A 15,040-nucleotide genomic window follows, 5' to 3' on the forward strand; every position below is an offset into this window, starting at 1 on the left:
TCTTCCACACGTTCATACAAGATATTTTGGGGGGAAATATCCTAGGAGTAAAGGCCTACCTCAACCAGGCAGCGCAGAAAAGTTTTTAAAATTTCCCTTTCTTGCATCTGTTAATATGAACCTACTCCTCTATACATTCATTCTCTAATCTCTCATATCTCTCCAACATAGTCAAAAGAAAGGCTACTTTTTCTTAAATGACTAATTATCATAGATTAAACACTCTATTAAGTGAAAACTTTAATTCTGAATAAACAAACTTACACATAACAGTTAAACATAGCTGCAGAGAGCCTCTCAGTGAATAGTGTTGTCTAAACCTTAGGTTGAACATGCCTATATTTGCTACTCTCATTGCTTCTAATTTGGCACCAAATGCTAATTAAATCCTGCTGCAAGTAATCTGTGATAACTATACTGTAGTCTGTATACACCCTAATTACACATCTCTCTAGTGTAATTTGTACACACCCTAATTACACATCTCCCTAGTGTAGTATATACATACCCTAATTACACATCTCTCTAGTGTAGTCTGTACATACCCTAGTTACACATCTCCCTAGTGTAGTATATACACACCCTAATTACATATCTCTCTAGTGTAGTCTGTACATAACCTAATTACATATCTCTATAGTGTAATCTGTACACACCCTAATTACACACCTCCCTAGTGTAGTCTGATTTTGTAAATACCCTAATTACACACCTCCCTACTGTAGTCTGTACACACCTTCCTTGTGTAGTCTGTACATACCCTAATTACACATCTCCCTAGTGCAGTCTGTACATACCCTAATTACACACCTCCCTAGTGTAGTCTGTACACACCCTAATTACACACCTCCTAGTGTGTAGTTTGGTCATACCCTAATTACACACCTCCCTAGTGTAGTCTGTACATACCCTAATTACACATCTCCCTAGTGTAGTCTGCACATACCCTAATTACACAGCTCCCTAGTGTAGCCTGTACATATCCTAATTACATATCTCCCTAGTGTATTCTTTACATACCCTGATTACACATCTCCCTAGTATAGAATGCATATACCCTAATTACAAACCTCCCTAGTGTAGTCTGTGCATACCCTAATTACACACATCCCTAGTGTAGTCTGTACATACTCTAATTGCACACTTCTGTAGTGTAGTCTGTACATTCCCTATATACACACACTAATTACACATCTCTCTAGTGTAGTCTGTACATACCCTAATTACACATCTCCCTAGTGTAGTATATACACACACTAATTACATATCTCTCTAGTGTAGACTGTACATACCCTAATTACATATCTCTATAGTGTAATCTGTACACACCCTAATTACACACCTCCCTAGTGTAGTCTGACTTTGTAAATACCCTAATTACACACCTCCCTACTGTAGTCTGTACACACCTCCCTTGTGTAGTCTGTACATACCCTAATTACACATCTCCCTAGTGTAGTCTGTACATACCCTAATTACACACCTCCCTAGTATAGTCTATACACACCCTAATTACACACCTCCCTAGTGTAGTCTGTACATACCCTAATTACACATCTCCCTAGTGTAGTATGTACACACCCTAATTACATATCTCTCTAGTGTAATCTGTACACACCCTAATTACACACCTTCCTAGTGTAGTCTGTACATACCCTAATTACACATATCCCTAGTATAGTCGGTACATACCCTAATTATCCATCTCTTAGTGTAGTCTGTACTTGCCCTGATTACACATCTCTTGAGTGTAGTCTGTACATAACCTAATTACACATCTCCCTGGTAGAGTCTGTACATACCCTAATTACACATCTCAATAGTGTAGCCTGTACATACCCAAATTACACATCTCACTAGTGTAGTTTGTACATACCCTAATTACACATCTCCCTAGTGTAGTCTGTACATACCACAATTACACATCTCCCTAGTGTAGTATGTACATACCTTAATTACACACCTCCCTAGTGTAGTCTGTACATACCCTAATTACACACCTCCCTAGTGTAGTCTGTACATACGCTAATTACACACCTCCCTAGTGTAGACTGTACATACCCTAATTACACATCTCCCTAGTCTAGTCGGTACATACCCTAATTACCCATCTCCCTAGTATATTCTGTACTTGCCCTGATTACACATCTCCCGAGTGTAGTCTGTACATAACCTAATTACACATCTCCCTGGTAGAGTCTGTACATATCCTAATTACACATCTCACTAGTGTAGCCTGTACATACCCAAATTACATATCTCTATAGTGTAATCTGTACACACCCTAATTATACACCTCCCTAGTGTAGTCTGACTTTGTAAATACCCTAATTACAAACCTCCCTACTGTAGTCTGTACACACCTCCCTTGTGTAGTCTGTACATACCCTAATTACACATCTCCCTAGTGTAGTCTGTACATACCCTAATTACACACCTCCCTAGTATAGTCTATACACGCCTCCCTAGTGTAGTCTGTACATACCCTAATTACACATCTCCCTAGTGTAGTATGTACACACCCTAATTACATATCTCTCTAGTGTAATATGTACACACCCTAATTACACACCTCCCTAGTGTAGTCTGTACATACCCTAATTACACATCTCCCTGGTAGAGTCTGTACATACCCTAATTACACATCTCACTAGTGTAGCCTGTACATACCCAAATTACACATCTCATTAGTGTAGTTTGTACATACCCTAATTACACATCTCCGTAGTGTAGTCTGTACATACCATAATTACACATCTCCCTAGTGTAGTATGTACATACCCTAATTACACACCTTCCTAGTGTAGTCTGTACATACCCTAATTACACACCTCCCTAGTGTAGTCTTTACATACGCTAATTACACACCTCCCTAGTGTAGACTGTACATACCCTAATTACACATCTCCCTAGTCTAGTCGGTACATACCCTAATTACCCATCTCCCTAGTATATTCTGTACTTGCCCTGATTACACATCTCCCGAGTGTAGTCTGTACATACCCAAATTACAGACCTCCCTAGTGTAGTCTGTACATACCATAATTACACATCTCCCTAGTGTAGTATTACCCTAATTGCACACCTCCCTAGTGTAGTCTGTACATACCCTAATTACACATCTCACTAGTGTAGCCTGTACATACCCAAATTACACACCTCCCTAGTGTAGTCTGTACATACCCAAATTACACACCTCCCTAGTGTAGTCTGTACATACCATAATTACACATCTCCCTAGTGTAGTATTACCCTAATTAGACACCTCCCTACTGTAGTCTCTACATACCCTAATTACACACCTCCCTAGTTTAGTCTGTACATACCCTATTTACACACCTCCCTAGTGTAGTCTGTACATACCATAATTACATACCTCCCTAGTGTAGTCTGTACATACCCTAATAACACATCTCCCTAGTGTAGTCTGTACATAACCTAATTACACACCTCCCTAGTGTAGTCTGTACATACCATAATTACACATCTCCATAGTGCAGTCTGTACATACCCTAATTACACATCTTCCTAGTGTAGTTAGTACATATCCTAATTATACACCTCCCTAGTGTAGTCTGTACATACCCTAACTACACAACTCCCTATTGTAGTCTGTACATACCCTAATTACACACCTCCCTACTGTAGTCTGTACATACCCTAATCACTCACCTCCCTACTGTAGTCTGTACATACCCTAATCACTCACCTCCCTAGTGTAGTCTGTACATACCCTAATTAAACACCTCCCTAGTGTAGTCTGCACATACCCTAATTACACATTTCCCTGGTGTCGTCTGTACATACCATAAGTAAACCCCTCCCTGGTGTAGTCTGTACATACACTAATTACACATCTCCTTAGTGTAGCTTGTAATACCCTAATTACACACCTCCCTAGTGTAGTCTGTACACCTCCTAATTACACACCTCCCTAGTGTAGTCTGTACATACCTTGATTACACATCTTCCTAGTGTAGTCTGTACATACCCTAATTACACATATCCCTAGTGTAGTCTGTACATACCTTGATTACACATCTCCCTAGTGTAGGATGTACATACCTTGATTACACACCTCCCTAGTGTAGTCTGTACATACCTTGATTACACATCTCCCTAATGTAGTCTGTACATACTCTAATTACACATCTCCCTTGTGTAGTCTGTACATACCCTAATTACACACGTCCCTAGTGTAGTCTGTACAGACCCTAATTAAAAAAACTCCCTAGTGTAGTCTGTACATTCCCTAATTACACATCTCCCTAGTTTAGTCTGTACATTCCCTAATTACACATCTCTCTAGTGTAGTCTGTACATACCCTAATTAGACACCTCCCTAGTATATTCTGTACTTGCCCTGATTACTCATCTCCCGAGTGTAGTCTGTACATACCCAAATTACAGACCTCCCTAGTGTAGTCTGTACATACCATAATTACACATCTCCCTAGTGTAGTATTACCCTAATTACACACCTCCCTAGTGTAGTCTGTACATACCCTAATTACACATCTCACTAGTGTAGCCTGTACATACCCTAATTACACATCTCCCTAGTGTAGTCTGTACATACCATAATTACACATCTCCCTAGTGTAGTATTACCCTAATTACACACCTCCCTAGTGTAGTCTGTACATACCCTAATTACACATCTCCCTAGTGTAGTCTGTATATACGCTAATTACACATCTCCCTAGTGTAGTCTGTACATACCATAATTACACACCTCCCTAGTGTAGTCTGTACATACCCTAATTACACACCTCCCTAGTGTAGTCTGTACATACTCTAATTACACATCTCTCTAGTGTAGTCTGTACATACCCTAATTACACACCTCCCTAGTGTAGTCTGTACATACCCTAATTAAACACCTCCTTAGTGTAGTCTGTACATACCCTAATTAGACACCTCCCTACTGTAGTCTCTACATACCCTAATTACACACCTCCCTAGTTTAGTCTGTACATATCCTATTTACACACCTCCCTAGTGTAGTCTGTACATACCATAATTACATACCTCCCTAGTGTAGTCTGTACATACCCTAATAACACATCTCCCTAGTGTACTCTGTACATACCCTAATTACACACCTCCCTAGTGTAGTCTGTACATACCATAATTACACATCTCCATAGTGAAGTCTGTACATACCCTAATTACACATCTCCCTAGTGTAGACTGTACATACCCTAATTACACATCTCCCTAGTCTAGTCGGTACATACCCTAATTACCCATCTCCCTAGTATATTCTGTATCAGTTCATATCCTAATTATACACCTCCCTAGTGTAGTCTGTACATACCCTAATTACACAACTCCCTATTGTAGTCTGTACATACCCTAATTACACACCTCCCTATTGTAGTCTGTACATACCCTAATCACTCACCTCCCTACTGTAGTCTGTACATACCCTAATCATTCACCTCCCTAGTGTAGTCTGTACATACCCTAATTAAACACCTCCCTAGTTTAGTCTGTACATACCCTAATTACACATTTCCCTGGTGTCGTCTGTACATACCATAAGTAAACACCTCCCTGGTGTAGTCTGTACATACCCTAATTACACATCTCCTTAGTGTAACTTGTACATACCCTAATTACACACCTCCCTAGTGTAGTCTGTACACATCCTAATTACACACCTCCCTAGTGTAGTCTGTACATACCTTGATTACACATCTTCCTAGTGTAGTCTGTACATACCCTAATTACACATATCCCTAGTGTAGTCTGTACATACCCTAATTACACACCTCCCTAGTATAGTCTATACACACCTCCCTAGTGTAGTCTGTACATACCCTAATTACACATCTCCCTAGTGTAGTATGTAGACACCCTAATTACATATCTCTCTAGTGTAATCTGTACACACCCTAATTACACACCTCCCTAGTGTAGTCTGTACATACCCTAATTACACATCTCCCTGGTACAGTCTGTACATACCCTAATTACACATCTCACTAGTGTAGCCTGTATATACCCTAATTACACATCTCCCTAGTGTAGTCTGTACATACCATAATTACACATCTCCCTAGTGTAGTATGTACATACCCTAATTACACACCTCCCTAGTGTAGTCTGTACATACCCTATTTACACACCTCCCTAGTGTAGTCTGTACATACGCTAATTACACATCTCCCTAGTGTAGTCTGTACACATCCTAATTACACACCTCCCTAGTGTAGTCAGTACATACCTTGATTACACATCTTCCTAGTGTAGTCTGTACATACCCTAATTACACATATCCCTAGTGTAGTCTGTACATACCTTGATTACACATCTCCCTAGTGTAGGCTGTACATACCTTGATTACACACCTCCCTAGTGTAGTCTGTACATACCTTGATTACACATCTCCCTAATGTAGTCTGTACATACTCTAATTACACATCTCCCTTGTGTAGTCTGTACATACCCTAATTACACACGTCCCTAGTGTAGTCTGTACAGACCCTAATTAAAAAACTCCCTAGTGTAGTTTGTACATTCCCTAATTACACATCTCCCTAGTTTAGTCTGTACATTCCCTAATTACACATCTCTCTAGTGTAGTCTGTACATACCCTAATTAGACACCTCCCTAGTGTAGTCTGTACATACCCTAATTAAACACCTCCCTAGTGTAGTCTGTACATACCCTAATTACACCCCTCCCTAGTGTAGTCTGTACATACCATAATTACACACCTCCCTAGTGTAGTCTGTACATATCCTAATTACACATCTTCCTAGTGTAGTCTGTACATACCCTAATTACACACCTCCCTAGTGTAGTCTGTACATACCCTAATTACACATCTCCCTAGTGTAGTCTGTACATACCCTAATTACACACCTCCCTAGTGTAGTCTGTACATACTCTAATTACACACCTCCCTACTGTAGTCGGTACATACCCTAATTATACACCTCCCTAGTGTAGTCTATACATACCCTAATTAAAAACCTCCCTAGTGTAGTCTGTACATACCCTAATTACACATCTTCACAGTGTAGTCTGTACATACCCTAAGTAAACACCTCCCTGGTGTAGTCTGTACATACCCGAATTACACATCTCCCTAGTATAGTCTGTACATACCCTAATAACACACGTCCCTAGTGTAGTCTGTACATACCTTGATTACACATCTCTCTAGTGTAGTCTGTGCATACCCTAATTACACAATTCCTTAGTGTAGTCTGTACATATCCTAATTACACAATTCCCTAGTGTACTCTGAACATACCCTGATTACACACCTCCCTAGTGTAGTCTGTACATACCCTAATTACACATATCCCTAGTGTCGTTTGTACATACCTTAATTACACATCTCTCTAGTGTAGTCTGTACACATCCTAATTACACACTTCCCTAGTGTAGTCTGTACATACCCTAATTACACATCTCTCTAGTGTAGTCTGTACACATCCTAATTACACACCTCCCTAGTGTAGTCTGGTCATACCCTAATTACACACCTCCCTAGTGTAGTCTGTACATACCCTAATTACACATCTCCCTAGTGTAGTCTGTACATACCCTAATTACACAATTCCTTAGTGTAGTCTGTACATACCCTAATTACACAATTCACTAGTGTAGTCTGAACATACCCTAATTACACACCTCCCTAGTGTAGTCTGTACATACCCTAATTACACATATCCCTAGTGTCGTTTGTACATACCTTAATTACACATCTCTCTAGTGTAGTCTGTACACATCCTAATTACACACTTCCCTAGTGTAGTCTGTACATACCCTAATTACACATCTCTCTAGTGTAGTCTGTACACATCCTAATTACACACCTCCCTAGTGTAGTCTGGTCATACCCTAATTACAAACCTCCCTAGTGTAGTCTGTACATACCCTAATTACACATCTCCCTAGTGTAGTCTGCACATACCCTAATTACACAGTTGCCTAGTGTAGCCTGTACATATCATAATTACATATCTCCCTAGTGTATTCTTTAAATACCCTAATTACACATCTCCCTAGTGTAGAATGCATATACCCTAATTACACACCTCCCTAGTGTAGTCTGTACATACCCTAACTACACACATCCCTAGTGTAGTCTGTACATACTCTAATTGCACACTTCTCTAGTGTAGTCTGTACATTCCCTAATTACACATCTCTCTAGTGTTGTCTGCACATACCCTAATTACACATCTCCCTAGTGTAGTCTATGCATACCCTAATTACCCATCTCCCTAGTGTAGTCTGTACATACCCTAATTACCCATCTTCCTAGTGTGTACATACCCTAATTACACCCCTTCCGAGAGTAGTCTGTACATACCCTAATTACACACCTCCCTAGTGTAGTCTGTACATACCCTAACTACACACATCCCTAGTGTAGTCTGTACATACTCTAATTGCACACTTCTCTAGTGTAGTCTGTACATTCCCTAATTACACATCTCTCTAGTGTTGTCTGCACATACCCTAATTACACATCTCCCTAGTGTAGTCTATGCATACCCTAATTACCCATCTCCCTAGTGTAGTCTGTACATACCCTAATTACCCATCTTCCTAGTGTGTACATACCCTAATTACACCCCTTCCGAGTGTAGTCTGTACATACCCTAATTACACATCTCCCTAGTGTAGTCTGTACATACCCTAATTTCACACCTCCCTAGTGTAGTCTGTACATAACCTAATTACACACCTCCCTAGTGTAGTCTGTACATACCCTAATTACACATCTCTCTAGTGTAGTCTGTACACATCCTAATTACACACCTCCCTAGTGTAGTCTGGTCATACCCTAATTACACACCTCCCTAGTGTAGTCTGTACATACCCTAATTACACATCTCCCTAGTGTAGTCTGTACATACCCTAATTACACAATTCCTTAGTGTAGTCTGTACATACCCTAATTACACAATTCCCTAGTGTAGTCTGAACATACCCTAATTACACACCTCCCTAGTGTAGTCTGTACATACCCAAATTACACATATCCCTAGTGTCGTTTGTACATACCTTAATTACACATCTCTCTAGTGTAGTCTGTACACATCCTAATTACACACCTCCCTAGTGTAGTCTGGTCATACCCTAATTACACACCTCTCTAGTGTAGTCTGTAATTACAGATCTCCCTAGTGTAGTCTATACATACCCTAATTACCCTTCTCCCTAGTGTAGTCTGTACATACCCTAATTACCCATCTTCCTAGTGTAGTCTGTACATACCCTAATTACACACCTCCCGAGTGTAGTCTGTACATACCCTAATTACACATCTCCCTAGTGTAGTCTGTACATACCCTAATTACACATCTCCTAGTGTAGTCTGTACATACCCTTATTACACATCTCCCTAGTGTAGTCTGTACATACCCTAATTTCACACCTCCCTAGTGTAGTCTGTACATAACCTAATTACACACCTCCCTAGTTTAGTCTGTACATAACCTAATTACACACCTCCCTAGTGTAGTCTGTATGCCTATACCTATGGCATGCCTTAGTTACACTCCTCTGTAATGCCCAGCTAACTCCCTAATACCGCCAACACCTACATCATGCCTTAGTTACACTCCCCTGTAATGCCCAGCTAACTCTCTAATACCACCTACACCTACGTCATGCCTTAGTTACACTCCCCTGTAATGTCCAGCTAACTCCCTAATACCGCCTACACCTACGTCATGCCTTAGCTACACTCCCCTGTAATACCCAGCTAACTCCCTAATACCGCCTACACCTACGTCATGCCTTAGCTACACTCCCCTGTAATACCCAGCTAACTCCCTAATACCGCCTACACCTACACCATGCCTTAGCTACACTCCCCTGTAATTCACAACTAACTCCCTAATACCGCCTACACCTACGTCATGCCTTAGTTACATTCCCCTGTAATGCCCAGCCAACTCCCTACTACCACCTAAACCTACGTCATGCCTTAGCTACACTCCCCTGTAATACCCAACTAACTCCCTACTACCGCCGACACCTACGTCATGCCTTAGCTACACTCCCCTTTAATGCCCATATAACTCCCTACGTCATGTTTTCCCTATACTCCCCCATGGAACATTCAGCTAACTTCCACAAAATGCCTACACCTACGTCATGTCTGCAATCTACCTGACTCATAAAATATACACAAAAAAACTCTCTATTATAACTATAGGAGCTATGTTGCTACATTTATATGCAATGTTAAATTGATATGCATTGTCATGTATAATTATTTTAAGCATTGTATATAATTTAAAATGTAGTTATTTTTTATTGTTTTTTATTTTAAACATAAATATATATCTGAAATTATATATGTATGCTTAAAATAATAGAAATAACAAAAAAAGAAATACATATTAAATTAGATGCAATACTCAAAATAATATGCATTATACATGACAATGCATATCATTTTAACATTGTATATAAATTCTATATTAAAATAAACTATTAACCCCTTATGCACCCCCAGCACAACCTACACTATTAACCTAAAGACCTAACCACTCCTACTCCTACACTGATTCTACCTTACACGTAATCCTCACACCTCTAATCTAACACCCCCTAAATTACAAAAAATAGCAATGTTATGGTATAACCCGGATACCAAAGGTTAATACCAGATGAAAGATGTCCTAAATATGGGATCAGCAACACACAACCCAGCTAATTCCCCCCAAACATGAGACCAAGCTCCATTTTGAAAGTAAAACAGAAGAATGTCTTTATTGAGGGCTATATGCCCAGTATTTATGCAGAACTCCCTCAGGAGACCAGATGGGGGGGGGGGGGTTGGAAGAGATTAGATAGAGGGAAGACGCCCTTTTACAGAATACAATAGAATTACCTTACTTAACCAGATAAGCAATTAAACACAAGAAAACAATGGAGTCCTTTTTCACACCTGGCAGTCTGAACTTTGGAGGTGATTAAACAATGTGAACGCTTATCACTTAACAACTAGGAATACTAATTGTACAAAGAGATACACTTAGGATTATTTAGAAAAGAATGCCACAAAAAAATATATATTTCTTTAACTCCAATTGTTCATATAGCTGTGAGATTACTCTATTTGTTTAAAATGTTCCATAACATTCATACTTTAATACTTTATTATAGCAACTAGGAACAAACATTCACACAGAAGTAGCCTGAAAGAGTTAAAAACACTTAAACCCAGTTAAATTGGATTGATATAATAAGCAGTGCTATATGTATTCAACCTGATGCCCACAGCATAATTATAAAGGATAAGCTAAGCCCTTACAATCCGAGGGCTATTTTACTTTTAAGTAGTTATATTTTTTAAGGTAAATAGTAGGCACCAGGAATCAACAAATATATAGGTAGATGAAGATTCTGTTATTAACTGGGCAAGCAGTTAAAAAGCGACAGACAGGAGAGAGCTAGCTTCTCCTGCTGGACCCCTGACGCGCGTTTCCCCCTCTGAGGAAGCGTTCTGTGAAACGCGCGTCAGGGGTCCAGCAGGAGAAGCTAGCTCTCTCCTGTCTGTCGCTTTTTAACTGCTTGCCCAGTTAATAACAGAATCTTCATCTACCTATATATTTGTTGATTCCTGGTGCCTACTATTTACCTTAAAAAATATAACTACTTAAAAGTAAAATAGCCCTCGGATTGTAAGGGCTTAGCTTATCCTTTATAATTATGCTGTGGGCATCAGGTTGAATACATATAGCACTGCTTATTATATCAATCCAATTTAACTGGGTTTAAGTGTTTTTAACTCTTTCAGGCTACTTCTGTGTGAATGTTTGTTCCTAGTTGCTATAATAAAGTATTAAAGTATGAATGTTATGGAACATTTTAAACAAATAGAGTAATCTCACAGCTATATGAACAATTGGAGTTAAAGAAATATATATTTTTTTGTGGCATTCTTTTCTAAATAATCCTAAGTGTATCTCTTTGTACAATTAGTATTCCTAGTTGTTTAGTTCTGCTCTCTAAGAATCCACATTAGATGTGTACCACAACTATTATAAGTGACTACTAAGTACTGGTATATTTTATACCCTCTCTGATTTATATAATAGGTACAATATCTACCACTGAATAACTCCAACCATCCCCCACCACAATTTCAAAGCTTATCACTTAAACTTAATTACAGTAAACAATAGCTGCTGCCAGGAAACCTGTCTTTAGAAAATAGCTTCTCAAAGCTGAACAAAGTTAACCCTTAACCCAGAGGGGTCTGTCACAAGCAAACACTATATATATTCCAAAGGGATCCTTTACTATACATCACACCGATGATGGCTTGAATATATCACCAGCATCGCCACCTGTTAATATAGATGTACACAGTTTGGAATATTGCGCCCGCTCAGACAACATCATGGTGGATCCCTTTGAATATATATTGTCACAATGCAGTGCTTTCGATCATCTGAGCCACAGTCCAATTTAAGGAGACATGTAATTATGATACATGTAGACTACACTTGGAAGAAGTTTGATTAGGGTATAGACACAATATAACCTGTACTTGGTTAATATGGTATATAGTCCAGTCTATATGAGCGTTTTACACACGTCCCTACTAGTAAAAGTACTCACCGCTCATGCAGCTGTTTTGCAGCCAGAACAAAGCAAGGCTGGTCAGTTTCTTTCATGACCTCGTGAGCATAGCATACAAGTCCAGAACTCTCAAGGAGAGCTTGGCGCTCTCCCACCTGCGTCTCTAGGGTGTTAAGCTTCTCACGCTGGCGCTCAACTACGTCTCTGGTCAGTGCTGCCTGCTTATCCTCCAGCATGGCACGCAGAGCCCCCAAGAGTTGCTGTACTTCCTCCTGAGCCTTTGTGCCAGTGACCTACAGGGAGAAAAATTAGCACAATATCATGAGCTTTATATCTAGTCAGAGAGGGGCCCTATGACACTATCCTTTTTATCCTATTAGTAACTTAGCAGTCATGTTACTATAGAAACATAGAGTCAATGAATTCGGTGAACACAGGGTTATGTCAATGAGTGCATAGGTAAACATGTGTTGAACTTGGTCTATGTCTGGTCAGTGTAAGTCAGATAATCTAGGAAATAATAACATTTTGCTACCCATCATTGCAGGTCACGTGACCCTGTTTAATGTTTGTAACTCTGGGTTTAGTTACATATTTGATGATCTTGCTAGCCAAATATGTTTCCTAAGCTCATGTCTAGTGCACATCAACTCATTCAGGACATAATATCAATTGGTCTGGTCAGTAATATTCTTTTTATGGGTAAGTTATCATTTGGCACATGTGAGAGCAGATATTTTCTTGCTCAGTGTATTTTCTGGTGACCATATATATTTTCACCTTGATTTGTGTAAGGTTAATTATGCCAATAATTATTATGGGGCTACTGAAGCTACAACTACAACTAGTGTCACCATACTGTGTTTGATTAGTAGAAGATACGATGATGTGCCTGGTTATGATGTTCCTTGTCCTGTACAGGGTCAGTGACGGGTTAGCTAAGACATAGAAAGACTCACACTAGACACAAACTAGCTTGGTCACATAGTAAATACATATTCTTGCCTAAATCATAGTATTAAATAATGATCAATTTAGACTTTTGAATAACCCAGACTAGCCATTCTTTAGTGACCCCCCCCCCGGGCCATATTACAAGTGGAGCGGTATTATATGAGTATTACAAGTTGAAAGTAAAAAGTTTTCACTCGCACACTAACAAGATGCGCGTAAAAAGCTGAACTTAGGATATTGTGCATATTCCAATGTTCTTCACATAACAGAATATGTTCCATTTATTCATAACTACATGTTTCTACATATATATGATGGTACTTTGGTACAATATATATTTAAACCTATATATATATATATACATGATTATATATATATTACATATATATAGATATATACAGATATTTATAGGAATATTTATTTAAAAATACATAGAACATATTCCCCTATGTGCAGAACATTGGAATATCAAATATTTACAGTAAATACATAGTTAAAACCTTTATTAAATATTAATATTGCATAAATATGCATTTACATGTTTTCATCTACTTGACAGCAAAGGGCTCCAATACACTTATATATATGTTTACATATGTGTTTATATGTGTATATATGTCTCTAAATACATATATAAATACATATGTACACACATATAAACATATATATATATATATATATATATATACACACACACACACACACATCTTTAGACGTGTATATGTATATATCGCTATGTTAAAGCCGTTTACCTGTCTTTTGAAACCTTGTATCTTTGAGCCCTTATAACTTTTGTGTGCAATTTTATTTCAATTTTATTAATTTTGTATTAGATAGTGTTATTATGAGTGTAACTGTACTTTTCATGTGTTTTGTGCAACTTTTTTGTTTCACAAAACAGTTAACCAGAGCTCTGAGGATGCGGTAATCATTCTAGCGTAAATTGTGATTGCGCTCACATGTTCGCGTTTACTTTCAACTTGTAATACGACGCCCACAAACACCCGCGATAAACTCTTTTTCACTTGTGTGTAACTGTTAGCACGCTACTTGTAATCTGGTTCTATATGTGGAAGGCTTTTTCATATATCACCAGTTTGTTATCCCTTGTTCTGGTATTTTTATTAAAAAAAAATTGTTTCTGAAATGCGTTAAATCCGGTAATATGTATGATATTTTCTTTTTTTTCTTCAATATATTATTTTGAATAATTATTGAAGTAAAATAAAGACATACAAGACATTGCAAAGTAAAATTTCACCCTTTAAGAATATAATTATCTAAGAAGATCAATTACAGAGAGTCCTTCACTTTGTTCGAAGACAGCTGATGCTTAGGCAATGTTGTTTTTCTCATATTTGTCGAATCATACAAATGAAAAAAAGATGAATAAAACAATTTCAACTAAATGAACTAATACAATGAATTAAACTGTTGTTGCCAATCATTCCATTAGATAAGAGTACAGTAGGTATGGTGTTACAGAATGTTATGTAGCGCCCACTGTTAGCTGTA

At 38.5% G+C, this 15,040-nt stretch overlaps 1 protein-coding gene across 1 annotated transcript in view; it reads right to left on the bottom strand.

Moving 5' to 3' along the window:
• Positions 1-15,040, bottom strand: part of TRIM46 (tripartite motif containing 46) — a 53,665-nt gene that overhangs the window by 8,320 nt on the left and 30,305 nt on the right. The window contains exon 6 of the mRNA XM_053695437.1: positions 12,611-12,864. Within this exon, the coding sequence (XP_053551412.1) occupies positions 12,611-12,864 (254 nt within the window). The remainder of the gene's footprint in view (positions 1-12,610; positions 12,865-15,040) is intronic.

Source organism: Bombina bombina, chromosome 1 (assembly GCF_027579735.1).
Source record: "Bombina bombina isolate aBomBom1 chromosome 1, aBomBom1.pri, whole genome shotgun sequence".
NCBI lineage: Eukaryota > Metazoa > Chordata > Amphibia > Anura > Bombinatoridae > Bombina > Bombina bombina.